The 27,998-nt window shown below is 41.0% G+C and overlaps 2 protein-coding genes across 10 annotated transcripts in view; one reads left to right on the top strand and one right to left on the bottom strand.

The window, feature by feature from the left end:
- Positions 1 to 6,502, bottom strand: part of CFAP77 (cilia and flagella associated protein 77) — a 146,621-nt gene extending 140,119 nt beyond the window's left edge. Inside the window, exon 1 of the mRNA XM_004475990.4 lies at positions 6,216 to 6,502. Within this exon, the coding sequence (XP_004476047.2) occupies positions 6,216 to 6,410 (195 nt within the window). The 5' untranslated portion in view covers positions 6,411 to 6,502. The remainder of the gene's footprint in view (positions 1 to 6,215) is intronic.
- Positions 6,503 to 9,866: 3,364 nt separating this feature from the next.
- The window catches only part of TTF1 (transcription termination factor 1), an 83,305-nt gene continuing 65,173 nt past the window's right edge, over positions 9,867 to 27,998 (top strand). For 4 of the 9 annotated variants that reach the window (XR_011649434.1, XM_071216877.1, XM_058302143.1 and 1 more), the window contains exons 1-7: positions 9,872 to 9,925; positions 13,443 to 13,686; positions 16,304 to 17,370; positions 19,363 to 19,586; positions 20,826 to 21,011; positions 21,803 to 21,881; positions 24,196 to 24,326. Coding sequence is in view for 6 of the 9 variants with exons in the window: in XM_071216877.1 (XP_071072978.1) it covers positions 16,322 to 17,370; positions 19,363 to 19,586; positions 20,826 to 21,011; positions 21,803 to 21,881; positions 24,196 to 24,326 (1,669 nt within the window). In the remaining 3 variants the exon portion in view is untranslated. Of the gene's footprint in view, positions 9,926 to 13,442; positions 13,687 to 16,303; positions 17,371 to 19,362; positions 19,587 to 20,825; positions 21,012 to 21,802; positions 21,882 to 24,195; positions 24,327 to 27,998 lie in introns of all 9 variants that reach the window. The other 5 variants (XR_011649436.1, XM_058302144.1, XM_071216876.1 and 2 more) reach the window with 2 other exon arrangements.

Here is a 27,998-nt window from a genome sequence, read left to right on the forward strand (position 1 = left end):
GCTACCATCTGCTCCAAGGCACACAGCTGGCAAAAAGTCTGGAGACATTTTTGGTTTGGGGGGCAGAGAAGGTAAGGATTTAGGAGGATTTGTTTCATTTATAAATTTATTTTATAAGTTCAAATGTATAACATGGTTTAACATAAAATCAATTGATGAGAACAATGAGGTTGTTTTGAGGAACATAAATATTTGTAATCCAGACAATGGATAACAAAAGTGCAAATTTATTGAGTCCTCTCCTGGGCCAGGCACAACCTTCACCACCTTGTCGAACCCTCACAGATTTCTCACGGCCAAATGCTATTATTTCCCCCAGTTTAAGTGCGGAAACTGAAGTTCAACATGTAAGTACCCTCACAGGCCCCACAGAAATAAGTAGCAGAAACAGAACTCATGTTCTGATGTGGCTGCTTTAACATGTGCAGTCTAAACCCCTGCCCTGGCCCTTCTCTCCAACAAGGCAGCTGCAGTTTTCTATCTCACTGACAGAAAACCTACTAATTGGAAAACCAACTTATTTCTAAATATTTTTTGTTGCTGGCTGTATGAAAACAGCAGATGTGATCTTGAATCATTGTGAACAGTCTAATGTACATCCTCATTTACACTGATTCCGGAACTTGAAAGAAGAATCAAGGGACAATTTATTTAAAGTTGAATTGTTATCAATGACTAGCAAATGCTTGCATTTGTTCCTAAGTACAAAAGTCAGGCAGGAAGCACCCAACACTTAAACAGTGCACACTAAAACCAACCAAAATGCTGTACTGTTGTGACTGTGTTGTGCCTTCACTTGTTTTTGCCCAACCAACCAGAGGGACCAGAAGCAGGAAGCAAGAGCCCAGGAGGCAGGTCTGAGGCTTAACGGAGCCCAGGTCCCAGGGATCATGGCAGAGTGCATACTTCTCTACCGAATGGATTCCCCTTGGCTGGAAAGTCCCATGCTTGGTTATAATCTTCCCGGTCCATGACACATTTACAAGCAGTTCAAACACAAGCACAGAACTAACACCCCAAACTAATGACCCTGAAAGCCTAACTAACATTGGTGGTCACATTTGGTATAGAATACATACGTTTTTCCTTTTTATTAAACTTTTTAAATAGTTAAAACTGCATTTTCTTACAAAGCAATATGAATCGGATATTTATGAGAACTCCAAAGCCTCTAGAGACCTTAAAATAGTTTGAAAACCACTGTAGTAGAAAATAGGGTTTTGAAATTTTGTTTGCAGGGTCAGCTGCAAATCAAGAAAACTTTGTCTTTCAAATAAAGAAAAAGAGGCCTAAATTATACAATGGAACAACACTTGAGCCTGGAAGGCTCGGGAAGGCGCTGGTAGTGGCAGCTGACTGTTCACCCCGGCTTCAGAATTATTCCTGAGGAACAAGCCTTCCCACGGTGCCGCACAGTTCTGAGAGCCCCGTAATGAGAAGGTGGCTAGATTTCAATGGGTGGAACCCAAATTCTGAGGTCTTATCTTCATTAATGCTTCAAAGCCAAAGCACCCCTTTCTCAAAAGGTCAAAGAAGGCGGGCTCCTCTATCAGAGCGGCTGCCCCTGGGGAGGTGGTGAAAAGACCCAAAGAGGGAGCATCTCAGCTTTCTGAAATGGCCACGGTGCTGGGCAGGGAGATTAGTTCACTGTTTCAGCTTACTTTCGCTGAAGGCTGTAGCTGGGTACCAAGGAAGAGGAGGTTTTGATTTAAAAAGGGGGAAAAGAAAAAAGGACCAGGAAAGAGTTGCAAAGAAAGATAAACCCACGGCTTTCCACAGGAACACAAAACCTACCCACTGGCCAGCCAATCAGGGGCCATTAGGATGGGAGGCTCGTTTTTTTAATCCTTCCCAGTGTTTTCTTCTATTACATTGTAATTGATTGTAAAATAATTTGCGCAATCAGAGGTATACTTTCTTGAACAGATGTAAGATTTTCACATTTTACTCACGCTGGGATATCTGAACAACCGTGAGCTTGACTGCCTGCATTTGTCTCTATCTACGTGTTTATGTTTAGCAGCATCAATATTTACTAGAGATGTTAAGCTATTAGGGGCATGTTGTGATTACCTAATTTTGAAGAGCAACCAATTAGAACAGCCTGGCTCTAAACAAATGCTCCTTCGTGATGATGATGATAATGATCCCAGCAGCAATGCTGAGTCTTGTAAACTAGAACTCAAGTTGGGGTGAAAACCTATACATACTTCGGATTTAAGGAGAGTGGAAGCATTCGGCCCCAGAAGACTGGGTTTTTTTCCCCAGTCTTCTTACTCCCGATCTAAATCTGCCTCTTCAAGGTCTAATTCCCTGTCTCTTCTTTCAAAAAGCCTAAACTAAGTCCTGCCCAGGGCTCTCTCTTCAAAAATCTTAACCCTTCTGGACAATGCGATTCATTTGGTATTTAGAAGGGATGACCCAGGATGTTGCTTGTCCTATTACTTGTTAGGGGTGGGGGGTGTATATGTATTTAACAAAAAGAGTTACTATTTCAGTGCTGAGAGCTTTCTTTATGGCCGGCACTGTGCTAAGCAATATAAATATATGCCCCATCACCCCAACTAAATAGTTAATGCTTGTGAGCAAGGGTGGCGTTCTAAGCTTCTTTCTATGCCCCCAAGAGATCTTAGGATGGGGCTAGGCACTTAGTAAATATTCAATATATATTTCTTGGCTGTCAGGAAATCTTGAGAAATTCGTAGAACTCACTTTGTAAAGAATGTCGAGTGAAATGATATTGGAATCAGATTCATTTGTGAACATTTTTCGACTGCCTGCTGTCCTGGATGAAACCAATCTAAAGGGTCATTAATTAATTGTGTGTTGCTGTCAGAAGAGCATGGAGCTGGAGGGCGGAGTCTCATCCCACCTCTACCACCAGGTCAGTAGAGCATCTCGGGGGAGCCTCTTCCCCTCCCTGAGCCTTAATAGCCTCAAAAAAGGCGTTGGACTACCTGCCTGTTAAGCTTCCTTCCAGTCCCCAAAGCTGTGATACTATGACTCTATTTTACAAATGCATGCACTTTCTATTTGTGACATAAACCTCCACAGAAAAACAATGTCAGTAATAAATTATGAAAAAATCGGGCACCATGATCATTTGTGCTTTCTAAGGGCGTTCAATTCAATAAATTCCACCCCTGTACATAGCCTGCCTCTTCCGGGCGACAGAAGATTCAAGGCTGTCAGTGGAGCAAACCAAGCAGTCTCTCCCCATAATTGTATTGACAGGATATCAGCTGAGTCTCGATGGCAGGAAGGGTGAATCCCTGACAGGTTCTGTGAAGGAGCCTTGAAGGCTATTGTAGCAGGATTCTATGTTGAGTCACAGAATTCTGGGGAGTGAGAATCAAGCAGGAAGAAGCTTGTTGTGGTGTTTTTTTTTTCTTTTCCTCTATTTAATTTTATTCTTTCCACAGAGTCACATTTGAAGGAAAACTGGCTAACTACACATCACTTTATGAAATAACATAGAAACCCTTTCCAATGAAAACCATTAATATAACCATCCACAGCTTTTTGTGGCCAAAACACCAAGTTCATTCAATCAGTCTCATTAAATAACCATTGGTTTGGTTTTAAATGAGGCAAATGTTCGTTGAGCATTTGTAGATAAAATATCTGTTTGGTTGTCTGAGTTTTTCACTGTTCACTTGGTTACTGTGGCATCCTGCAGACATGTTCTTGAATAACTGATGTGTACACGTTCTGTTAAATTCCATGGCTAGGAAATAGCAGTGCTGGGTTTGTTCAGCCAGTGTCTCTGCATTTTAAATGAAAAATGCTGATCCTATTCACTGGAAAAACAATCCCAGCAACAACTCCCCAATATTGTGGAACAAATGACTATTTCTAAGGTGCTATATTCTTCCAATATAGATACACATTTTCAGGTTGAGATTTACACAGACAAAACCAAAATATATTTCAGTTCCAATAATCTTCATAAAGACACCCAAGGCAGAGGGCAGCCTTTCGCTCTGTCACTGAGAATAAGTAAGCACACAGTAACATGGGGTCTGAAACTGCACTGGTCAAATAGCCATGGCGAGGAAACCTGCAAGCCAAGCCTCAACAGAAATTGCAGTAGCACCTAAAAAATATTTTTAAAAGACATTTCACGACCTTGGATATATTCAATTTTCTCCTTTCCTTTAAAGCCAAAAACCCTAACATTTTTTCAATTTAAATTTTTCTTTGAATTACAGGAGGCTGTTTGAAGTGGTAAACATAATGCTAGGTTGGGAGTCAGTGAACTTAGCTTCTAACTCAGGCTCTGCCACAGCCTAGAGTAAAAAGCCCACCAGAGAAGGTTTTAGTTTCTTCATTTTTAAAAAAGGAGCTGGAAAATATGACCATCAAGTTTCCTTTTAGCTCTCGAATTCTCTGCCAACTTTTATTTAGGCCAAGATTTGGTAGCAAGGCTAGAAAATCTTAAGAGTGTTGGTGAATAGCCAGAGGTGGACACACACATTCCTACTGCTAGGTGGGGTACCTTACCACCTACCAAGGACCAAAGGAAATTTAGAGGGAAAGGCTGCCCCCTGGCTGCCATCCACAGAAGAGCATCTTGGTTCAACTGTCACAGAGCACCTGAATGTGCAGCCTGCTGCCCAGGAGCAGCCACCACAGACCAGGACCATCCTGTTCAGGGTCTCTCTCTCTCTCTCTCTCTCAAGACAGAACCTCAGCCATGAGTCTGTCACCCCAAGCACATTTTCCAACCCTCAGCTCAGGTTTAGGAATCAGGGATTGAATTCATCCTGGAAGATGTTCAGCTAGTGCCATCCAAAGGCCAAATGTTGTACCTGATAGCAAGGGAGGAAATAGCAAAAAGAAGGGGAGGGGTAGATACATGCATACATACATATATATATTTTTTTAGAGTAAGCATCACATAGTGCTCATTCACTGTGGAAAATAACTCCATGTAACATCCTTCATTTGATATTTAAGTAGAAAAGGGTTGGCCCACTAGTAGTTACTTGAGTACAGCAATAATAAACAGAAGCAGTGGGTTTGGTCCTAGAATGGGGAACCGCGCCTGCTCTATCTGTCTGCCGAGAGTGGCTCTTCTCAGCTAGAAATAAGTGATAGACCGTGTTTCACTCTGGGAGGCCAAGGAAGAGTGCATATTAGATAGAAGGCTCTGGTGGGACGGCAAGAGGAGAGCCTCGGTGTTTTAGGAGGTGACTAACTCAGCTGATGCTAGCTGGAACCATGTTAAGAAAGCCCAAGTTCTCCCCCCCCCAAACCAAAAGAACAAAACAAAACAACAAACAACAACAAAACCCTGTTGGAGCTAACTAGTGTCTGCATTGAGATAAATAATTGTTGCTGAATCCATGGTTACCACCTGCAGCCTTCCACCCCAGGCAGCTGAAGAAACTGCATTTTTAAAAGTATACTGCCCTCCAGTGGCACAAGATAAACTTGCTCTATGACTTGCTCCCTAACGGCCCCTCCAGCCCACAACTTGACTTTCCCTGTGGCCCCAGGAAGACGTGGCCGCGCTATACTTGATTTGTGCCATGTGTGCAAAGTCCGAGAGTTCAGTGATCACCAGGTGGGTAATCGAGAAACTGGAGTGAGGGAGAGTGCAACCTAAGGGGATGATGATCTAGTTAGAAATCCTAGCAAAACCGTAGCTCCCTTGTGCCTGCCGGGCCTCCATGGTAGTTAATCCTGTTTTTATTTTCTCTAGAGTTGAGATTCTGGATAAGTAAAAATATGTTTAGGCGTAAATTAACTTGTGAAGTAATGCTTTCAGGAGAGACATAGAAATACCTGATGCAGGCGTGCCCGGAGAAAGGAAGAGGCGGCCTGCACCCTGAGAAGACGGAGACTGGGCGTGTGCGACCACCCTGTGGGTTCACTGGCCATCTCCTGCGGGAAATAGCAGCCAACACGGTGGGTTTGCCAGGTGTCAGGCTCAATGCAAGGGGTTCCACAGGGATCACCCTGTTCAGTTTTCTGAATCACCCCCTTTTAATGGGTGCCATTATCATCCCACTTTGAGGATGAGGAAACCAAGGCTCACTGAGGCGACGCGACATGCCCGGGACAGCCGCAAAGTCCAGGCCTGTAGGAACCAGAGCTAGAACTCCTAAGGCTGAGGGGCCCGGGTCTACGGGCGGACGGAAGCCCCCGGTAGCTTCGGTGCCGCGTGAGGGGCAAGAGAGCAAAAGGGTGGTGGTGTCTGGGCAGCTCACCTTGACGATGAGCGGGTTCTGAAACATGGAGTCCCGCACGACCCCCAGCCTCTCGTTCTCCATGCCAGGCCGGATGTCGACCACCGTCAGGGGTCGCCGCGGGGGCGGGCAAATCTGACTGACCGTGCGGCGCATCGGCTGCTGCTTCTTCTTCCATCGCTTGAGGTCCTGGCAGGAGGTGCTGGCTTCTTGCATCCTGGAGAGAGCTGGAGAGTCGGCGAGTTGGGTGGCGCTTCGCGGCGTCCCGCCGGCGCCGAGCTAGCTCAAAGGCACCCTTCGCAAGCCCCGGACCGCTCCATCCGGACCCGGGTGTGGGAGCCAGACCCCGGGCCCCCTCCGAAGCGGGGCGTGCCCGCTCCGTGCCGCCCCCTCAGTGCAAAGAGGGGTGAAGCTTTATGTAAACCTCATCGGCTCCTCACAGTGTCTTCTGGACCCCGCGCTGCAGATTGGGAGAGGAGAGAGATTCAAGACCACCCCTTGAGAACGAATGGAAAGGTCCATCTCCGTGACAACAGGACGCCGACGGCGCTTAGGCTGTGCTGGGCATTTTCTTTCTTGAACTTACTGGAGGCCACCACTGTGGGTCTGTTTACGAGTTTTATTAGACGTGGGTTGTGTTAAAGAGATGGGATGGCTCTGCGGGGCTATTTACACTTGTCCAAGTCAAAGTTATTTTCCCCACACCACCCTACCCCTTGATCGCCCGGCCCCCCACCTTTGCACCGCCTCACCAAAGACATGAGCTAAACTTTTCACGATGAAATAGAAGACCGCATTTCAGGCCTGATGCTACTACTAATCCACTGCGTGATCTTGAAGTAGTCACCTTTTCGGAGTTTCAGTTTTTCTTTTGTGAAATGGATGAGGAGGGAAGTCTAGAGTAGAATTAGATCAATGGTATCCAACTTTGTACAACAAAATGTGGAGAACTGAAAACCACAAGATTTGCAAAACCCATCCCAGATTCACTGAGTCAGAAAAGTTGGAAATAACATCTGGGAATGCTTTTTTTTTTTTTTAATCCCCTTTTCCCACCCCCTAAACTTCTGAACTTATTTTGAAAAAGTTCAAACCTACAGAAGTCGGAAAAAGGGTACAATGAAATTCCATGTTGGTGTCACCTAGAGTCACTAGTCCTTAACACTTGCCACATTTGATTTCTCTCTCTGAGTATCCCCACACACACACACATTACTAAATTATTTGAAAATATCTGAAAATAATGTATTTGACCCTAATACTTCAGCATATATCTGCTTAAAGTTTCTCGGGTGATTGGCACAGTGTTTCTGAAACTGCTAGACCAGATGATCTCTATGCTCCTTTCTAGTTCCAGCCTTTAGTGGGTTGAATCATCATCCTTTCATTAAACATGCAAATATCCATTTACACAAGACTCTGGGTTCATAGGTTCACCATAGAGCAAGTTATACTGACACTAGACCTGATCTTCAAAACCTTACATATCAACAACACTGTGGGAAGTGGATTGGCCCAATGCATAGGGCATCCGCCTACCACATGGGAGGCCCAAGGTTCAAACCCCGGGCCTCCTGACCCATGTGATGAGCTGGCCCACGCACAGTGCTGATGAACACAAGGAATGCCCTGCCATGCAGGGGGGGTGTCCCCCGCACAGGGGAGCCGCATGTGCAAGGAGTGTGCCCCGCAAGGAGAGCCACCCAGCGCAAAAAGCACACACAGAGAGCTGATGCAGCAAGATGATGCAACAAAACAAGACGCAGATTCCAGGTTCTCCTGACAGGAATACAAGCGGACACAAGAAGAATACACAGTGAATGGACACAGAGAGCAGACAACTGGGGGTGGGGTAGGGAAGGGGAGAGAAATTTTAAAAACAAAAGAACTTAAACAACAACAACAACAACACTGTATTTGCAGAGCAGAATACACATCCAACAACTCATTGGAGGCATGGAGCAACATTTGCATGATTATGTGTGTGCATGTGTGCCCATGTTTTCTCCAGCCTGCTTAAACTTACTTTCACAGAAATATAGGCTGTTCATTTTTTATTAAAAGCTGCTTAGCAGGGAAGCAGATGTGGCTCAAGCTGTTGGGCCCTCATCTACCATATAGGAGGTCCAGGGTTCGATGCCCAGGGCCTCCTGGTGAAGGCAAGCTGGCCTGCATGGAGAGCCTACCCAAGCGAGTGCAGGCCCATGAGGAGTTCTGCCCTGCACAGGAGTGCTGGCCAAAGCAGAGAGCTGATGCAGCAAGATGACACAACAAAAAAAGACACAGAAGAGAGACAATAAGAGACTTAGTAAACCAGGGAGCTGAGGTGGTGCAAGAGAATGATCGCCTCTTCCACTCCAGAAGGTCCCAGGATCAGTTCCCAGAGCCGCCTAATGAGAATACAAGAAGACACAGAAGGACACACAGCAAATAGACACAGAGCAAAGACAATGGAGGGAGGGGGGAGAAATAAATAAATCTTGGGGAGAAAAAAAAGCTGCTTAGCAGATTACACTGAGGAAGTCAGGGTGGTGCAGCAAGAGGCAAGATAGTGGACTAATGGAAAGAGCACAGGTTTGAATCCTGGATGGACCATATAAGTCACCTCAAACAAGTTACTTTAAGCCTTGATTTTCTTATCCACAAAGTGGGGCAAATAATATGCAATAAAAGTATCTACAATAGAAGGTTGCTATAGGTGCAAATGTGAAAACTCATTATAAATAGAATGATCCTCTTCTTGTTGCCTATGTGGTTATTTTCACTGTGCAAAAAGGCTAAAAGTTTGAGTGGTATATATAATGGCTTTGACTTAATGGCTCAGTTCAAGCTTTACTTTTAATCGTAGCCTAAAAGTTTCTTCAGGAAGCAGTTAAAATGGGAAGATGGGAATAAATCCCCAAGGCTCCTTCTATCTCTAAATTTGTGAAACTTGATCTAAGCTTAATGTGCATTAGACCCTATACATTCTAGCCCCTGCCTACCTCTGATTTCATCTTCTACCATTTTTGCCTTCATTTAATGTGCCACAGCTACTCTGACCTTCTTTAGTTCCTCCAGGAACTACTTCAGGTCCTCTATAAATGCTTCCAGCCTGGAACACTCTGTTCCCTAGGTTTTTGCTTGCATGTCCTCTTTTCATTTACAATTCAACTCAGACGTCGCTTCTCCAATAGCCCTCCCGTCCATCTAAAGTAACCCACTGTCCCCAGTCATACATCATCACATTATTCCATTTTATTTTCCTCATAGGATAATCTGAAATTATCTTGGTTCATGTATTTATCTGTCTTCTCATGTCCCTAGACCTCACCATTTTGTTTGGACCTTAAAAGGAGCTCAACAAGGGAGCTGATGTGGCTCAAGAGGTTGAGTCCTCGCCTCTCACACGGGAGGTCCCGATTTGGTTTCCAGTGCCTCCTTAAAAAAAAAAAGGGAGACTAACAACAATTTATTGAAGAGATTGAATACATGCATGAATTATTAAGGCAATAGAAAAATTCTGCTCTACTTTCTTCGTTTTAGGAACTCACTCTATCCCACTCCACACCTCATACGCCCTAGGAAGAAAACAGGCAAACAATTAGGCATAAGTCCTAGTGATAGCCAGGTCCGCAGGAGTGTTGCTATGGCAGCTTGACGCTAAGGGAGTGGAAAGCGCCGAACGAGTACTTCCGCCTCCACAAGGCAGCAGTTCCGGGTCGAAAGAAAGATGGCGGCGGCTTCGAACGGTAGGTTGGAAGCGTATTTATTAGTTGTTTCTTTAAAAAGGAAATGCACCTATATAAATCTAGCGGCGAGTAGTTGTTGCCTTCATATTCCGGGAGACCCATTTTTGGTCAGAGGTTTCCGGGGTTGGAATTGGTGCCTGTGTTTCTTTGGCTGCCGCTCCAGGCCTTATTACATGGGAAGTGAGGCTTGGGTCTTTTCGGAATAAGAAGATCGGGAATCGGACGTTTGGCTAGTTTCTGCTTTCTCGGGTCCAAATGCCTACACCAGAGCAGAGCAATGTCTCTATCGCACCCCAAAGGTTATGAGGGAATCAAGGATCTTGTTTAGGCATATGTCCTGTACGGCGGGAAGTGGTTCCGAATAAGTGGGGAGAAATGTGTATCCAGTAGTTCTATTTATTGAGCATTGGACTAGTTTCTGGGGATATGTTGGGGGACAAGAAGGACAAGATTCCTGCCTTTGAGGAGTCCAGTTATATCACAAGTGCAAAGGGGAAGAAGCTAGATTGTTGGGAAACACCATGTAATGGAAACGTGACCCAGGTGAAGGAATTGGAGAAGTCCTTCTTGAGGAGATGTTTTTCAACTTAGATCAGTTAAAGTGCAAAAAGGTAAATGGAGGAAGAGCATTCCTGACAGAACGAATTGCTTTTGCAAAGTCCCTGAGATTAAAAAATAAAGAACATAGTGCATTCTAGAAATTGAAAGAAGTGGAATATTCAAAACCCATAGGTGGGCATAGACCAGACTAGATTACAAAGGGCCTTGTAGGTCTGTAAAGATTTTGGAGTTTATCTTAAAAATAACAGGGAATTTTTATCAAAGAGTGATTATCTGTTTTATATAGTTAAGAAGTTATACTGAGCTCAATAGACTAGAGTTTTTTAAAAGAAAGAAAGAAATTGATGGAAGATGAAAGAACATTTCAAGGAATCGTCTGCTCTGTTCATTGTTATTAAAGAGGTCTTGAGAAGTGTCTCATGAATATACAGAGGCTTGAAGATCATAGTTGTGCTGCTATAGAATCACAGCCTTCTGTTCCAGGGTGTTACTGCTCTTGCTCAGGAGCCCAAAGAATGCCTCGGGAAGACATGGATGAATCATACAAACGTTTATTTAGGGAAGCTTACATACAGGAGAAGAGTTGTGGTCCATGGTGGCAGCTGGACCCCAAGTTGCACTCTGCGCTTCAAGTTGAGATATGAATCAATAGTATAGGAAGGGAACAAAGAAGGCATAATCCCAGTGCATAGTAAACCACAGACTTGGGATGTATTTCAATTGTATGTGCACAGCCTCTCTTAACATACTTTGCCATGGTCTTTGTGCAGAGATACTCAACTGTGTGGCCATAAGATGGGGTTTCTATTAGTGTGTTCAACCCTCTGTACCCAGGGTTCCCTATTCACAGAAGATAAATGGTGGGTTCCCATGGGAACAAAGAGGGAAACAAGTCATAACAAGCAAGGGAGACAAGGTTTGCACAAGTGAAACTATTTACCTTACAATAGGCAATCTTACTGGAGCAGTGTCAATGGACTGTAGGAATGGAAATTAAGGAATTGGATTAAGAAGTGGGTGGAAGGTCAGGAAGTGGAGAGAGACGTTATCTCAAGATATTTTGCTATGAAAGGGAGGAAAGAGAATAGCTAGATGGGACTTTATGGTCCGAAGATGGTTGCATCTTTTTTAAAGTTAGAAAAGACTAAAGATTGCTGGAGTGTTGATAGAAGGGGAGCAAGTGCAGAGAGAAGAGGCTAACGATCCAGGTGAGAACTAGGGTACTTGATGGATCATGATCTCTGAGAAAGCAGGAGGAGGTTGGGATCCAGCATACACATGGAGGAAGTGAACCTTGACCAGAGAAGGGACCCTTCCTTTGTTGCAGTGAGTGGGAAAGAGGATGGGGCAGATGTATTCAGGAGTGTTGGATTTAGAGGTTAACATATCTCATCTGGTGTGTATGAGAGTGTAAGGTAGTAGTTAAATTTGTCTCCTGCAAGGAAGTGGGAAGATTGGAATTTAGAAGTGTGTTGAGAGTGAAAGAGGTTTGAAATAATTATTTCAAGAACAGTGGGAGCTATTGGAAGTAGTGCTGTCCAAAGAAATAGAATGCAAGCCACTATATAATACAAAAATTAGGAGGAGCCACATTAAAAAACAAAAAGAAATAGAGGGAATTAGTATATTTTATTTAAAAAAAATTTTTTTTTTATTTTTAAAAGATACATAGATCATACATAATGTTATGTTTAAAAAAATATAGGGGATTCCCATGTTCGTCACTCCCCAAACCCCCCACTTTTCCCACATCAACAACTTCTTCATTAGTGTGGTACATTATTGCAATTGATGACACATTTTGGAGCACTGCTACACAGCATGGATTATAGTTTACATTGTAATTTACACTTTCTTCCAGTCCATTCAGTAGGTTATGGCAGAATATATAATGTCCTGCACCTGTCCCTGCAATGTCATTAAGGACAACTCCATGTCCCTCTTTTTCTTTTTCTGACTCCTTGCCTTCAGCAGCGCTGGTGGCCACTGTCTCCACATGAGTGATAAAATTTATTCCATTGCTAGAATTATAATAAGTCTATAGTAGAATACCAGTAAGTCCACTCTAGTCCATATTTTATTTCCCAGTCCTGAGGACTCTGGGATGGTGATACCCACTCCACCTCTTAATTGAGAGGGGTCTTCATTCCCTCATGGCTGACGGACAGGACTCTCCTGCTTGCAGTTGTAGACTCTTGGTGTCTTGGTATGGTGTTTGTCCATCGGTAGTATATTTTATAAAACCTGAAATCCAAACTATTATTTCAACATGAAGGCATTATACAAAAATTATTAATGAGATATTTTACCTTCCTTGTTCTAAGTCTTTGAAACCTGGTGTGTGTTAACCTTTAGAGAACATCTTAATTTGAACTAGCTACATTACAGTTGCTCAATAGCTATATGTGGCTAGCACCTACCATACTGGACAGTACAGATCTAGAGAGACATAGTTTGATTGCTGGGCAGCATTCAGGTCCCAGCTGTAGTTGGGAACCATGTTTATAGTGGTATCATTTGCCTGATTGTCAGTCTTTTCTCCAGCTGTTCCCAGGAGTTCAGAACAGACAAAGAAAATGTATAAATGTATTTAAAATGTATTTATTGAGCTTCTGTGAACCAGACACTATACAGTAGTGAATAAGATAGTCTAAGTCGCCTTGCTTATGGAACTCAATTTTTGGATTTAGCCAAGATTGAGGCTTTACCTGCTTATGCATTGAAAGGTCAAAGAGACAAGTGTTTAAAGTGTTGACAAGAGTAGCTAAAGTGATGGACTATGGAATCTAAGATTAATAAAGAAGGAGGAAAACACAGGAGACTGATGGATAACGAGAAAGGAACTTGATGAATGGGCTGGAAGGTGCTGATATGAGTGAAGAAAATGGGATTAGGTACACATGCAAGCTGGAGGAATAGGAGGCTTATTTCAGGGATAAACTGTCTTGATTAATAGGGAGTAAGAAGTGAACAGCAGAACTGGAATGAAGGAGAAGGTCCCTGGAGATGAGGAGGTCAGAGTATTATGGATCATCCTAGCAGACACTCAAGTAAATAAAAATGAGATGACTTTTTAAGAAGACCTGATTGCTTCTCTAGTTTGCAGAAGTAGCACTGAACCTCACACAAATTGAATTGAATTGAATAAGAACCCCAACAAGCAAACCTAGAAGTTACATCCAGGCAAAAACAACTGAAAGGTAAGATTCTCCTCTTCTAGACCAATCATTAAATGTCCCTCCTGCCAGCTCTTGGAGAAATACTTTAGTCCAAATGAAAATCAGAGGAATAGCTTTAGAACAGAGATTGTGAACTCCTTGAAACTGGCTATGTATGCTCTTGCGTGAGGACACATCATTGTTTTCATCAGATTCTTAAAGCATCCTCAGTCTAACAGAGAATCTTTGATCTAGAGTTGGGGTCCTCAAATTATTGCCCTCTGCCTATTTTTGCAAGTTTTATTGGAACACAGCCATGCTGATTTGTTTACCTATATAGCTACTTTCATGCCATAACATCAGAGCTGAGTAGTTGTAACATAAAACTTAATTTTTTTTTACTGTTTGGCCCCTCACAGAAAAAGTTTGCTGAAGGGCTGAGTCTAGAGCATGGTTCTCAAAGTGTGATCCTGGGAGAAGCAGCTTTAACATCCTTGTGAATTTATTAGAAATGTAAATTCACAGATCCCATCTTATGCCTACTGAAACAGAAACTCTGGCATTGAGCCCCAGCAGTCTTAAATAAGCCCCCCAGTTGATTTTGGTGAACACTAAAGAGATCTAGAACTAACCACACACCCCACCCCGCCCTCAAGAGCTACTTAGTGTCCTAAAACAGGATTACAATGTCATAGCCTATTTCCTGGAAACATTTTAACAACAAGGGGAAAGTCCAGGAGAATGCCAGGCATTATCAGAGAGACTTTCAGAAAATAAATAGAAAATGGTCCTCCTTTTTATTGAGCCATTTGGAATGCTGTGAACAAGTACTGAGGCAATACTTGAGCATAGGCCAGTCAGCAAAGGGAAGGTTTAGCAAAGAATAATTGGAATAATCAAGAAGGTGGAAGGGGCATATGGGAACTGACAGCTGATAAATCTGGAGTCTGGATGAAAGAGGCAGTATTACCCATTACCAGAAATAGGATGGCACTCTGAGCTCAACTGGTGATGGTGGTGGATGCCTCGGTATTTACCCACTTACTGATCCAAGTATTATATCATGCTCTATTCTAATTGCTTTACTGCATAACCTCATTTGATCTCAACAGTGCTATGAAATAATTAAGAGACAGGGTGACTCAAGGTCAGTAACTTGCCCAAGGTCCAACTAGTTAAAGGAATTTAGACTAACTATAGAACCCAAGCACTGCCATTTCACAGGAAAGGTCCTAGACCCTCTCTGAATAAAGGAGCACTCACTCTTATAACTGAGACTGCAAAGAGGCCATAGAAGGTTTCTCTGAATCTGGGGGTAGTAGTTCCCAGCTGAGTGATTGAAGCAAGCAGGCATTCTTGGTATATGAAGGAACATCAGGGAGGATGGCCTCAACCAAAGCTTCTCTTGGTGCCTCCATTGAAGGCAAGAACCCAGGGCTGTGAGGGATTTGGCTTATTTATAAGTTCTAATGTTCTTTCATATCCCTCTTTCTTCCAGCAACACAATTCTTATAGCTGCTATTTAATAGCCAGACTAAATTAGATGCCTTCTGTAGAATATGTAATTAGTATTCAGACTTGAATGACCACTGATAAAGAGATATCTCCAGCATCTATTTTTAAATGAAAATAGCAAGATGCATATCAGAGTATATAGATATTACCTTCTATGTAAGAAAGGAGGGGAAAGAATAGATTATTTTGATTTTTTTGAACCAAATAAATGTATTACCTAGTCAAAGATAAATCTCAACTTTTGAAACCCAGAAGCAATACCTAGCAAAAGGACATTTTTGCAAAATTATCCTTTTAACCATTTCTTTTGTTAAAATTGTTTCTAACATAATTACAGCATTTTGACTTCAATAAGCACTAACAGAGCCCCTCCCACCTGTTTCTCAGAGGGGCAGTCTTCTGGCTTCAGGGTCAGTGGATTCTGACATACCCACTTTGAAGCCCATTGCTCAAGCCCCTACTCTAACAGCATCCTGGGACATGGATTCTAGGTAGTAGAAATACAGAGAGAAACAAGGAAGGAAATCACTTTCTCCTTTGGAGTTTACTTTTTTAGCCAGGAGACAGATACCGAACAACCAATTATAATTGTTGTTTTCCATTACAGGTGAGACAATGCTACAAAAAAGAAGTACAGTTTGCTATAAAGTATGTAACTGGGGAACGAGCCAAGTCCAAGGGGTCAGGGAAAGCTTTCTTGATGAAGTGATATGTGAGCCATGCTCTGAAGGATGTAAGTAGGCAAGAAACAGGGAGGGTGGAGAGTGCTGTAGGCATAAGGAACCATATACACTAAGACCTTGAGCCAAGAAAAGGATCAAGTCAGATTTGAGGAACCAAAACCAAAAAAAAGGCACATGTGGCTGGAGCAGACTTGTGAAGACAGAGTAAAAGATGAGGCTGATAAGGTGAGGTGAACAAGGGCCTGATAGTGCCAGGCAGTGTTTACTTTTTTTCTCCTATATCATTAGGGCAGTAGGACCAAACTGAATTCCCATGAGCCTGCAGTACATTTATAATACCTTTCCATCTAATCATGACTCCAGTCCTTGCATTTATCATACAATTTCATTTTGCTGTAATACTTCATTCCTAAAGCTAACATTTAAACTACTTTGCAAAAATAAGCACCTTTGTTGTCCAGTTTCCTTATAGGAATAAAATGGAAGGCGAATCTAGCAGATTTGAAATCCACACTCCAGTTTCTGACAAGAAAAAGAAAAAGTATTCTGTTGATAAGGAAAGACACCAGAAGTGTTCCAGTGAAAGCTTCGAAGACTCCTCCCTGGGAAATGAACAGCCTCAAATAACCAAGAGCAAAAAAAAAAGAAAAAATTTCCAGGAACTCACTTCTTCCTTGAAAAAATCTGAAATCTGTGATGAGACTGAAAAGTCCACTTCTACATCCAAAAAGAAGAAAAAGAGAAAAAATAGTGCTTTGGGGGTAGATGAGGAAACAGGAGTCATGTATGTCCTTGTGGATACAGAAAATACTGAGAACATGCCAAAGAAAAAATTTAAAAAGAATGTTGACGTCATTTTTGTTGATATGAGCATGGAAGAAAAGTCAGCAAAAACGCCTGAAGCAAATGATTTGCATTCATTTACTAAGTCATGTAAAAATGAGTCAGAAGAACGGCATAATAAAGTTAGGAGAAAAAAGAAGAAAAAAAGGCAGAGGAAAGAAGCATCCTGTGATGCACAGGAAAATCCATATGTGAGCATTGCCTTGCCCCAGTCAGAATCACATGATCATGAATCCCTGCTCTCTGTGTGCCTAGAAGGGGAAATTACAGACCTGCCAGTATCTGCTGCTAAAAAGTCTAAGAAAAAAAAGAAAAAAAAGAAAAAATTTTCAAATAACCAGGAATATGAGGCATTGGCCATGCCTGAGAGTGCTGACAACATGTACTCTGAAAGAACACAAGTTGTTGATGAGATGAGTACTATAGAAGATAGAGATGCACTTAAAGAAATCAAGGAATCTGAGAGTACAAAGAAAAAGTCTAAAAAAAAGAAGCAGAAGTCTTCTGTTAAAAGTGCTGTAGACTCTGTCAATGATTTTTCAGTGCTCAGTAAGAGCTCTGAGAACACACTCTTTGATTCACTGGAAGGAGATGGTACCTTGATTGAAGAAAGTGTGAAACTCAGGCCAAAAAAGAAGAAAACCCAATCCTGTCCAGCAGAGAAGTGTGAGGAAGAGGTGCAGAGGTAATGTTGGAATGTTGTGCCTTCAGATGGTATACTGCTTTTGTATGAAGTCTGTCCTTAGCCACTTTACTCAGCATATACGTGTTAAAAATGCAGAAATCATAAATAGAAGATGTCCGGTATACAGAATAATGAACACGTTTAACACATTTAATGAGTAAACTTGGCAGGTAGCTTAATTTCTTCACTTATAAATAAAGCAATTAGATTAGATTTTCACTAAGCACTATTGTAGCCCTGAATTCTATGAGTAAGTTTAAAAGACATTTTGAACCCCAAATTACCTTTGTTTGTCCATATGCACGTACATAAAGAAAGGAATAGATTAATAACACTTAGAGTGTTATAGAGCAGCAAAAAACTTGAGTATAAGAATAAGAAATTGAGGTATTGTTATTTAAATAATTTACCGTTTGATGAATAAATACAGGACTTTTTTTTTTTACTACTTTATCCCTTAATTCTTGGTACTCCGGACAAACTTCCCTTTTTTCTCAATGACTTTCTTACATGTGTTAGGTTGTCCTAGCTTAAAATAGTTTCATATAAGAGTTAATAGGAAAGGGCCCCACTTCCATTGGTGCTGATAATGTAGTGGGCCCACTCACATCAACCTCTGTACTGTCTTATTGGGGGCATTTTTTCAGAACACTGATCATGAAGCAGGAATATTCTAGGACCATGTTTCTTAACTTTTATTGAGTTATGGGCCCTCTCTGAAAGCTTTTTTTTTTTAAAGATTTATTTATTTATTTCTCTCCCCTTCCTCCCGCACCCCGGTTGTCTGTTCTCTGTTTCCATTTGCTTCGTCTTCCTTGTATGCTTCTGTTGTTGTCAGCAGCACAGGAATCTGTGTTTCTTTTTGTTGCGTCATCTTGTTGTGTCAGCTCTCCGTGTGTGCGGCGCCATTCCTGGGCAGGCTGCACTTTCTTTCGTGCTGGGCGGTTCTCCTTACGGGGCATACTCCTTGCGCGTGGGGCTCCCCTACGTGGGGGACACCCCTGCGTGGCAGGGCACTCCTTGCACCCATCAGCACTGCGCATGGGCCAGCTCCACACGGGTCAAGGAGGCCAGGGTTTGAACTGCGGACCTCCCATATGGTAGACGGACGCCCTAACCACTGGGCCAAGTCCACTGTCTCTGAGAGCTTTTGACCCTTTGCTTAGATAGATGTACATAGTTTTCTCAGTTTCCAGTCTGAGGCTAATTGATATGTTTGAACATAATGAGAGAAGATTTTGACATCTGTAAGACAATTTGGTAATGAATTAGTGATAGGTACATAGACCACTAAGCAAAGGAAGACATATGGTCTTATTAATTGTAGCAAAAACAACCATTACCAGTAAATAAATAAACTGTAACCATAGTATCCTACTTGGCTTTTCCGAGAATAATAGTGATACAGCCTTAGTAATGTGAACCCTAAATATTCATTTACCCAGTTATTTATCATGATATCAAAAACTACATTGAGAGGGTCAGGAAAAATTGTTTGAGCATCAGTGGAGATAGAAGAGGGCTTAGCTTATTAGGAAGTCAATTAATATCTAAAAATTTGAGAAATAGTAATATTAAGTAAAATACTTAGAAATTCAGAGGGAGAAATTATAAAAAATTGAACTTAATTGCTTTTGGAGATTAGTGGGGGATGGGACAGAACTGTTATTTTTCATTGTAAAATTCTTTGATTTTTTTTAAAGTAGGTACATATAGCTTTAATTAAATAATAACTGGGGGGAAGTAGGGCCTGGGGCCTCATAGCCCCAATCTATCAGCCTCACATTTACCTTCTAGTCAGCTTTTGAAGTATTCAAGTAACTAAAGTTCCATGAAAGAGTTTGGAAATCATGGACTGATGAATCAACTCCAAAATTCCTTTCACTTCTAATACTCTGAGTAGTCTACATGAGAGTCATTTTAAGGAAACATTTTAAAGGATATTAGGGCAAAAGATATGTAAAATATTAACCATCCCAATTTTTTCCTTAGGTTAGAATCTATAAATGATGAAAGCAATTTGGAATCCGCTAAAGATTCTGAAACAAGATATTTATCTGACGATTCAGGAGATTCAGATGATTCAGGTGTGGATTTGGAGTCAGCCGTGAAGCAGCTCCAAGAATTTATTCCTGATATAAAGGAAAGAGCTGCCACTACAATTAAGCGAATGTATCGGGATGACTTAGGACGGTTTAAAGAATTTAAAGCACAAGGTGAGCATGTAGAACTTTAGTATTTGTTGACCTTTTCATATCGGCATAACTAGCACTTGACTTTCTTTTGCAAATGACTCCGATTTCTAGATTCTTAAAGACACATCCTTTAGCGACTTTCAGCTTTGTCTTCTACCAGAATCTTTGTCAGAGCTGTACAATTAGCAAAATTGAAGTATATTGGTTTTCCTCTTTTTTTGCCTAACTTCTGATAGAGGAAGCAAGGCTGGACTTTGATGAGGTGTAGTGTTCTTTCCTCCAAGATAGTAATTTTGGGATAAGCTGGTTGTAGTGGGCACAGTCTCAAATAGAACCACTCTTGGTCTCCTTGATTTCACTGTTACAGATACCTCCCAGAAAGTTCATTGGATTTAAAAATAAACAACAGATGTAAGGCTGTGTAATACCAATGAACAATATTTATTGAGAATCTGCTGTGTGAGACCCAGTGCTACTGGTCATTAAATAAATTTAGAAAAATAGATAAATTTTTAAAAGAGCAATTTATAGAGGAATATCTATAGAATGATCTCATTTTAATTATATATTATCAAAAAATTTTTGAATACATATTTTCATTTAAATATATGTATATATAATTATTTTTTAAGGAAGTACCAGGTATCGAACCCAGGACCTCATACATGGGAAGCAGGAGCTCAACCAGTTGAGCTACATCTGCTCCCACTGTAAAAGATATTTAAAAATAAACTTGACCCCCCCCCCGCCAAAAAAAAAAAAAGCTGTATAACACAGCAAACACATAATGAAAACTGAATGCTTCAAATTATAAAGTATAATGACATCTACTACCCTCATATGTATTTACATAGAAAATATTTGTAAGTGTTCATGAAAACCTCTGCATAGCACTACCATGGGGAGGTAGGATGGCAGAAGGGAGTTAGGCAGGGACTTCTTTTAAACTTACATTTCAATACTGTTTGAATTTTTTATGAATATATATATATATTGATGAAGAAGGAAAGGTTACTTTGGAATAAAATGACCAAGGAAGACTTTAGAAGAAGAGCTGTGGCTTGGACTGAACTTAGAAGGAAAGCCCAGTTCCATAAGTAGGGAACCAGGAGAATAAACTTCAGGCATGTTGGCAGGAGCTGTTCCCTGACAGGAAGGAACTGGTGGTGTGTTGTTTAATTGCTGATTAAAGACCAAATATTCTATTCATTACTGACAGTACATGCTTTCCTCACCTCCCCCTGCCCTCCCAAATCCTAGGTGTCTCTATTAAATTTGGCAAGTTTTCAGTAAAGGAGAATAAACAGTTGGAGACAAATGTGCAAGAATTTCTATCCCTGACGGGAATTGAGAATGCAGACAAGCTGCTGTACACTGACAGATATCCAGAGGAGAAATCAATAATCACGGACTTAAAAAGAAAACACTCATTTAGATTGCACATTGGTAAGTTTAGAAATGTTGTTTCTTTGACCATCTACAGCCTTCAAACCTTAAAACAAGATAATCCATTGTAAGCATTTAGCACAGCGCCTGACCCATTCAGTGCATTCAATGCATGTTAACTACTGCTATAGTTATTAGTAGTCTTATTATTGCCAATTTATACTTTTGGGGATTTGGAATGTGTTAATGTCTCCCAAATAGCGTGCTTTTATTGATTTTATGGAAATGTAAACGATCAGCTTCCACCTTTCCAACTTGGTAATAATTATGGTTTTTTTTTTCTTTCTGTTCTTTATTTTTTGCATATACTGCACAAAACACGTGCTTATATGCATGTGGCCATATGTGTGCTTTATAGCTGGAACTCTCCTTCTGAAGATGATAATTAGAAAGTTATAAAGTCGTATAGGATTGGCCTGAAAGAAAATCTTTCTCTTCAATTAAAAAAAAAAATAATTTATTAGGTGTTTTTATATTTCAAATTATGTTAGGAATTACTTTGCCTTATAAAGGTCTTTTCCATGAATTTAGTGGGCCAGAATCTGGGACTTGTTGAGTTTTGAAGGATCTCCAAGGAAACCGGTGTTTTTAATATCTATTTCCCAAGAAAACTTTATGCAAAAAAAAATATGAAATGCCAGTCTTAACGTGGGGGTTAGGATAGTTAATGTTATTAAAAGAGCTCTTCTGGGTTATTTTTGTAATTGTGACTCCATTTCATGCCATCCTCGGAAATGTTCCCCCTTTTTAAAAATGTGTGCCACTCTGATTGCCTTTCTTTCTGACTTTAGGTAAGGGCATTGCTCGGCCTTGGAAATTAGTATACTATAGAGCAAAGAAGATGTTTGATATTAATAATTACAAAGGCAGGTAAGAAAAAGGTCTTAGCAGCTTGAGAAAATAATATTTCTTTAGTCTTTGATGATACTATAAATCAGAATATCCCCAATAATAAATTTGAAGTAATAATTATGAAGAATTTTTAATATGTGGAACCAGAATGTGTATTTGTTGTGAAGTGTGTAATTTTAAGGCCCATTTCAGTTTCCACCTCTTTAAGAAATTTTTTGTAATTTTTTTTAAATCCTCAGCTTTTCCTTTTTTTTTTCTAAGATTTTTTTTTTTTAATTTCTCTCCCCTCTCCACCCCCCTCCAGTTGTCTTCTTTCTGTGTCCATTCACTGTTTGTTCTTCTGTGTCTGCTTGTATTCTTGTCAGTGGCACCAGGAATCTCTGTCTCTTTTTGTTGCGTCATCTTGCTGCATCAGCTCTCTGTGTCTGTGGCGTCACTCCTGGGCAGGTTGCACTTTTTTTTCACACGGGGCGGCTCTCCTTATAGGGGCGCAATCCTTGCGCATGGGACTCCCCTACATGGGAGCCACCCCTGCATGGTATGGCACTCCTTGTGCGCATCAGCACTGTCATGGGCCAGCTGACCACACAGGTCAGGAGGCCCTGGGTTTGAACCCTGGACCTCCCATGTGGTAGGCAGACGCTGTATCAGTTGAGCCAAATCTGCTTCCCCCCAACTTTTCTTTTATACTTAACCCTTAAGTACAGACACTTAACATACTCTTCCTTTCTAACTGTGCATTTTTTTATGCACTTTTCTAAATTGTAAACTCTGTGTAAATCCAGACATTGCTTCTCAACTTGATGTTCTCTTCAACACTTACACTATTCTTTGGATTTTCAGTAAATAGTTGAAGATAGAGGCAAACACTTAAGTGGGATTTAGTGGGGTTAATGCAGAAAATTTAGTATAGTTATCATTCTCTCCTCCCTTTGTCCTCAAATGAAATACCCAAATATATATGTGTGTGTATTTTTTTTAGGAGGTACTAGGGGATGAACCCAGGACCTCATACGTGGAAAGCAGGTGCTCAACCATTGAGGTACATCTATTCACCAATGAGAGTTGTTTTTTTCATTTGTTTTGTTTTTAGGAGGTACTAGGGATTAAACGCAGGACCTCTTATGTGGGAAGCAGGCACTCAATCACTTGAGCTACATCTACTCCCCTCAAATAGAATTTTTCCCCAACATTCCAAATGAAAAAACAAACAAACAAAGATTAAGTGCCTGCTATGGGTAAGCAATATGCTCAGGAACAAAGGGGTAGATGTGCAGTTATCAGCTCATACCACCTAGGGGCCAAACAACTATTGCCTCAGTTGCTTTAATCTCACTCTTGGAGGCAAGTTTAATAAACCACAGCACTCTTCTAGCAGGGTCAGGTGAGTTCTACTTAGCTATATGGCTTTAAACCAATACATACATGTTATCTAAACTTCAAACATTGATACTACCATGGTTTCTTTCTTTTTTTTTTTTCAATATTTTTACAAAAAGGAATAAAACCTTATGTTGACCTTCCCACACATAGACTGAAATCTGCCCTACCCCTTTTCCCAAGGCACAAGGTTGTGTAGTTATAAACAGGGCTTTAAGAAAATGCACTAGAGATCACATTTTAAGTGGGACTTAGAATGATTTTGGTAAATTAATGGTGGGAGCCAACCAAGGTAACATACTTTTCCACCTGAGACAGGTATAGCAATGATATTTTTAGAATAAAAATCTCATTCTATTGCTTTTTAAAAGCTCAACTCATTTGTTTGCCATGTTACTACTACTACTAATAATAATAATAAAAATTGTCAGGAAAGGCTTCCCTGAAGAAATGCTATTTGAGTTATATTTTGAAGGGTTTGCAGGAATCAAGGAATTATCAGGCCGAGTGGAAGACCATTCCCACTGCAGGTACAGAGGCTCTGTGGTGAGAAAAGACGAAAAAGGAAGGCCCATATGGCTGAACTGTAGAGATACCATAGTGCTTTGTAGGTACTTAAAGAATTTTATGTTTTGTTATATGTGTAATATGAAGCCTTAAGGGGTTTGGATGGGGAAGTAACATGATCCTATTGGTTTATTCTGCCTGCTGTGTAACTGAGCCAAGTATCTGGGCTGGGATTGTGATGATTAATTTATCAGGTAACACAGCTGAGACAAAGAGGCATGAAGTGAAGAGAGTTCTAGTCATTGGTAGGACTAGAGCCGAAACTGTGTTTTTTGACATCCCTCTCCATTCAGCTTTTTCTGTGACGACTACATACTGCAGTGAGAATTCAGTTTTGAATCTTGTAGTTAATTCAAAATTGTAATATGTTTTCCCTATCTCTTAGGTATAGCGAAGGAGATGTTAAGAAGTTAAAGGTATACCATTCCCTCCATGGAAATGATTGGAAAAAGATTGGTGAGATGGTGGCCCGAAGTAGCCTCTCTGTTGCCCTGAAATACTCCCAGATCAGCAGTCGTAAGTGACAGTCTGTGTTGTCCTCTTAGATGAAAAAATAAGGCCCAGCAGAGGCCTGGTTCAGCCCCCAAGCTGACCCAGTGCTCAGAAGTCATTTCAGGCTTGTCTTCTGAGTTATTTTTTGTTTAGTTTTTTTACTTGAGGTACCAGAGCCAAGGATTGAAACTGGGACCTTGTATGTCAGAAGCCAGCACTAAACCACTGAGCCACATTGGCTTCCCTGAGTTGATTTTTTCATTTTCTTTTGCTTGTTGTTTGTTTTTTTTTTTTTTAGGAGGGACCAGGGGCCAGGACTGGGGGCCAAACCTGGGACCTCCCCTGTGGGAAGCAGGCTTGAGCCACATCCGCTCCCAGTTACTGTGTTTTAAACATTTTCTATACTAATTCATTTCATTTCTTCAAGTTTATTCAAGGAAACCATGCAACCTTTATTCATCCAAGACTTTTTACCGTACCCAGTTCAGTAACTCTGACCACAAGTATAACTGTCAAACAGACCAATACCTAAGGAAGCTGGTTAGGAGGAGAGCCTGCATGGAGTAGGTCACTTCCAAATGTGGAGGCCAGTGGAGGTGATCTCCTGCCTGTTCTTTCTCTTCTTTCATAAAATGAAAACATCCATAAAATGTTTTAATTATATTCTTTACATTTATATTATAAAAAACCCCATTTCCTTTATTTATTTAAATTTTTTTTATTTATTTATTTACCCCCTTCCCTCCTCCCTCCCTGCTGTTTTTCTTGTCTGTATTGTCTTCTTTTCTCATTTTTTCTCCTCTAGGATTCACTGGGTTTCGATCCTGGAGACCTCTGATGGGGAGAGAGGTTCCCTGTCGATTGCAACACCTCAGTTTCTGGTTTCTGTTACACTTCACCTTGACTCTCCCCTTGTCTCTCTTTTGATGTGTCATCATCTTGCTGTGTGAGTCACTTGCGCGGGGCACTGGCTCACCACATGGGCACTCGTGCGGGGACTGGCTTGCCACATGGGCACGCTTTCTCTTCTTCTTTTTCACCAGGAGGCCCTAGGGATCAAACCCAGGTCCTCCCATATAGTAGGCAGAAGCTCTATCACTTGAGCTACATCCACGTCCCCCCCATTTCCTTTAAAAAGACAGCCCTTAGAGAACTAGCATCATTGGTCCCTGGTGCAATGAAGGCAGCTTGAGCATCCACAGCTTACAGCACCAACTACATGGTTGGCTCCTACTGTACAACCAGCAAGGGAGAAAGGGCAGGAAGCCCTAAACTAAAGAGAAAAACTACACCCAGAATAAATATCCTAATAAGCCAAATGCCAAGACAACAAAAAATTACAGTCCACACCAAGAAACAGGAAGCTATAGCCCAGTTAAAGGAACAAGATTAGCCTCCAGATGACATAAAGGAGTTGAGACAACTAATCATAGATGTTCAAACAAATCTCCTTAATAAATTCAATGAGATGGCTAAAGAGATTAAGAATATTAAAACACTGGATGAGCACAAAGAAGAATTTGAAAGCATACATAGAAAAATAGCAGATCTTATTGGAATCTGATTTTTTAAATTTTTAAATGAAATTTTAAAAACATTGGAACCATATAATAGCAGATTTGAGGAGGCAGAAGAAAAGATTGGTGAACTTGAAGAAATGGCCTCTGAAAGTGAACATACAAAAGAACAGATGAAGAAAAGAATAGAAAATTTGAGCAAGGTCTCAGGGAACTAAATGACAGCAAAAGGTGTGCAAACATACATGTCATGGGCGTCCCTGAAGGAGAAGAGAAGGGAAGAGGGGCAGAAGGAATATTTGAAGAAATAATGATAGAAAATTTCCCAACCCTATTGAAGGACATAGATATTCATGTCCAAGAAGCACAATGTACTCCCACACGAAAAAATCCAAATAGACCAACTCTGAGACACATACTCATCAGAATGTCAAATGCCAAAGACAAGGTGAAAATTCTGAGAACAGCAAGAGAAAAGCAATGCATAACGTATAAGGGATACCCAATAAGATTAAGTGCTGGTTTCTCACCAGAAACCATGGAGGCAAGAAGACATTGGTGGTTTTATATTTAAGATACTACAAGAGAAAAACTTCCAGCCAAGAATCTTATATGCAGCAAGACTGTCTTTCAAAAATGAGGACAAGATTAGAATATTCACAGATAAATAGAAATTGGGAGAATTTCTAAGCAAGAAACCAGATTTTCAGGAAATACTAAAGGGTATGCTAGAGCATGGAAAGAAAAGACAGGAGAGAGAGGCCTGGAAGAGAGTCTAGAAATTAAGATTATATCAATGAAAGTAACTAAAATTGTCAAAAGAGTGGTAAAAATAAAATATGACAGATGAAACTCAAATAGGAATAAACTTAACCAACAATGTGAAGAACTTGTATTCAGGAACTGCAACTCAATGTTAAATCAAAAAAAGGCCTGGGAAAAGGACTTTGGCCCAGTGGTTAGGGCGTCCGTCTACCATATGGGAGGTCCGCGGTTCAAACCCCGGGCCTCCTTGACACGTGTGGAGCTGGCCATGCGCAGTGCTGATGCGCGCAAGGAGTGCCGTGCCACGCAAGGGTGTCCCCCGTGGGGCCCCCACGCGCAAGGAGTGCGCCCGTGAGGAAAGCCGCCCAGCGTGAAAAGAAAGAGCAGCCTGCCCAGGAATGGCGCCGCCCACACTTCCCGTGCCGCTGAGGACAACAGAAGCAGACAAAGAAACAAGACGCAGCAAATAGACACCAAGAACAGACAACCAGGGGAGGGGGGGAAATTAAATAAATAAATAAATCTAAAAAAAAAAAAAAAAAGGCCTAAGTAACTGGAAGAACATTCCATGCTCATGGATTAGAAGACTAAATGTCATTAAAATGTCAATTTTACTCACATTGATACACAGATTTAATGCAAACCTGATAAAAATTCCACCAGCATTAAAGAAAAAATTGAAAACATGATCATCAAATTTATTTGAAAGGGTAAGGGGTCCTGAATAGCCAGAAACATCATAAAAAAGAAAAGCAAGCCCTCATCTCAGACTTTAAATCATATTACCTAACTATAGTGGTAAAAACAGCATGGTACTGGTATAAAGACAGACACAATAGACCAATGGAACCAAATTTATGGTTCAGAAACAAACCCTTATATTTATGGTCAAGTGATTTTTGACTAGCCTGTCAAACTCACACAACTCAGGCAGAACAATCCATTCAACAAATGATGCTGAAAAACCTGGATATCCATAGCCAAAAGAAGGAAAGGACCACCATCTCACAGCTTATCCAAATATTTAACTCAAAATGGATCAAAAATATAAAAATAAAAGCAAAAACCATAAAACTTCTAGAAGAAATTATAGGAAAATATCTTCAAGACCTGGTAGTAGGTGGTGGATTCTTAAAGGAGATAAGAGGAGAACTGAGTGGACTACTGATGTTTATGTATGTAGAAGTTTTAATTAGCTTCATGTAAAAGTGTGGAAATGTACAAAGTGGATGGTAACACACAGTGAGTAACAGCTAATTTATAAATGGTCATGTGACTGAAAATGATAGTCTAGGTATGGAAATGCCAATTGACCGAATGCTAGAGAATAATCTAAGAACTGGATAGCACAGTAAACCAAAGGTGGATGAAAATTGTGGTTGATGGTACAGATGCAAGAGTATCCTTTGTGAAC

This window comes from Dasypus novemcinctus, chromosome 8 (genome assembly GCF_030445035.2).
Source record: "Dasypus novemcinctus isolate mDasNov1 chromosome 8, mDasNov1.1.hap2, whole genome shotgun sequence".
Classification (NCBI taxonomy): domain Eukaryota; kingdom Metazoa; phylum Chordata; class Mammalia; order Cingulata; family Dasypodidae; genus Dasypus; species Dasypus novemcinctus.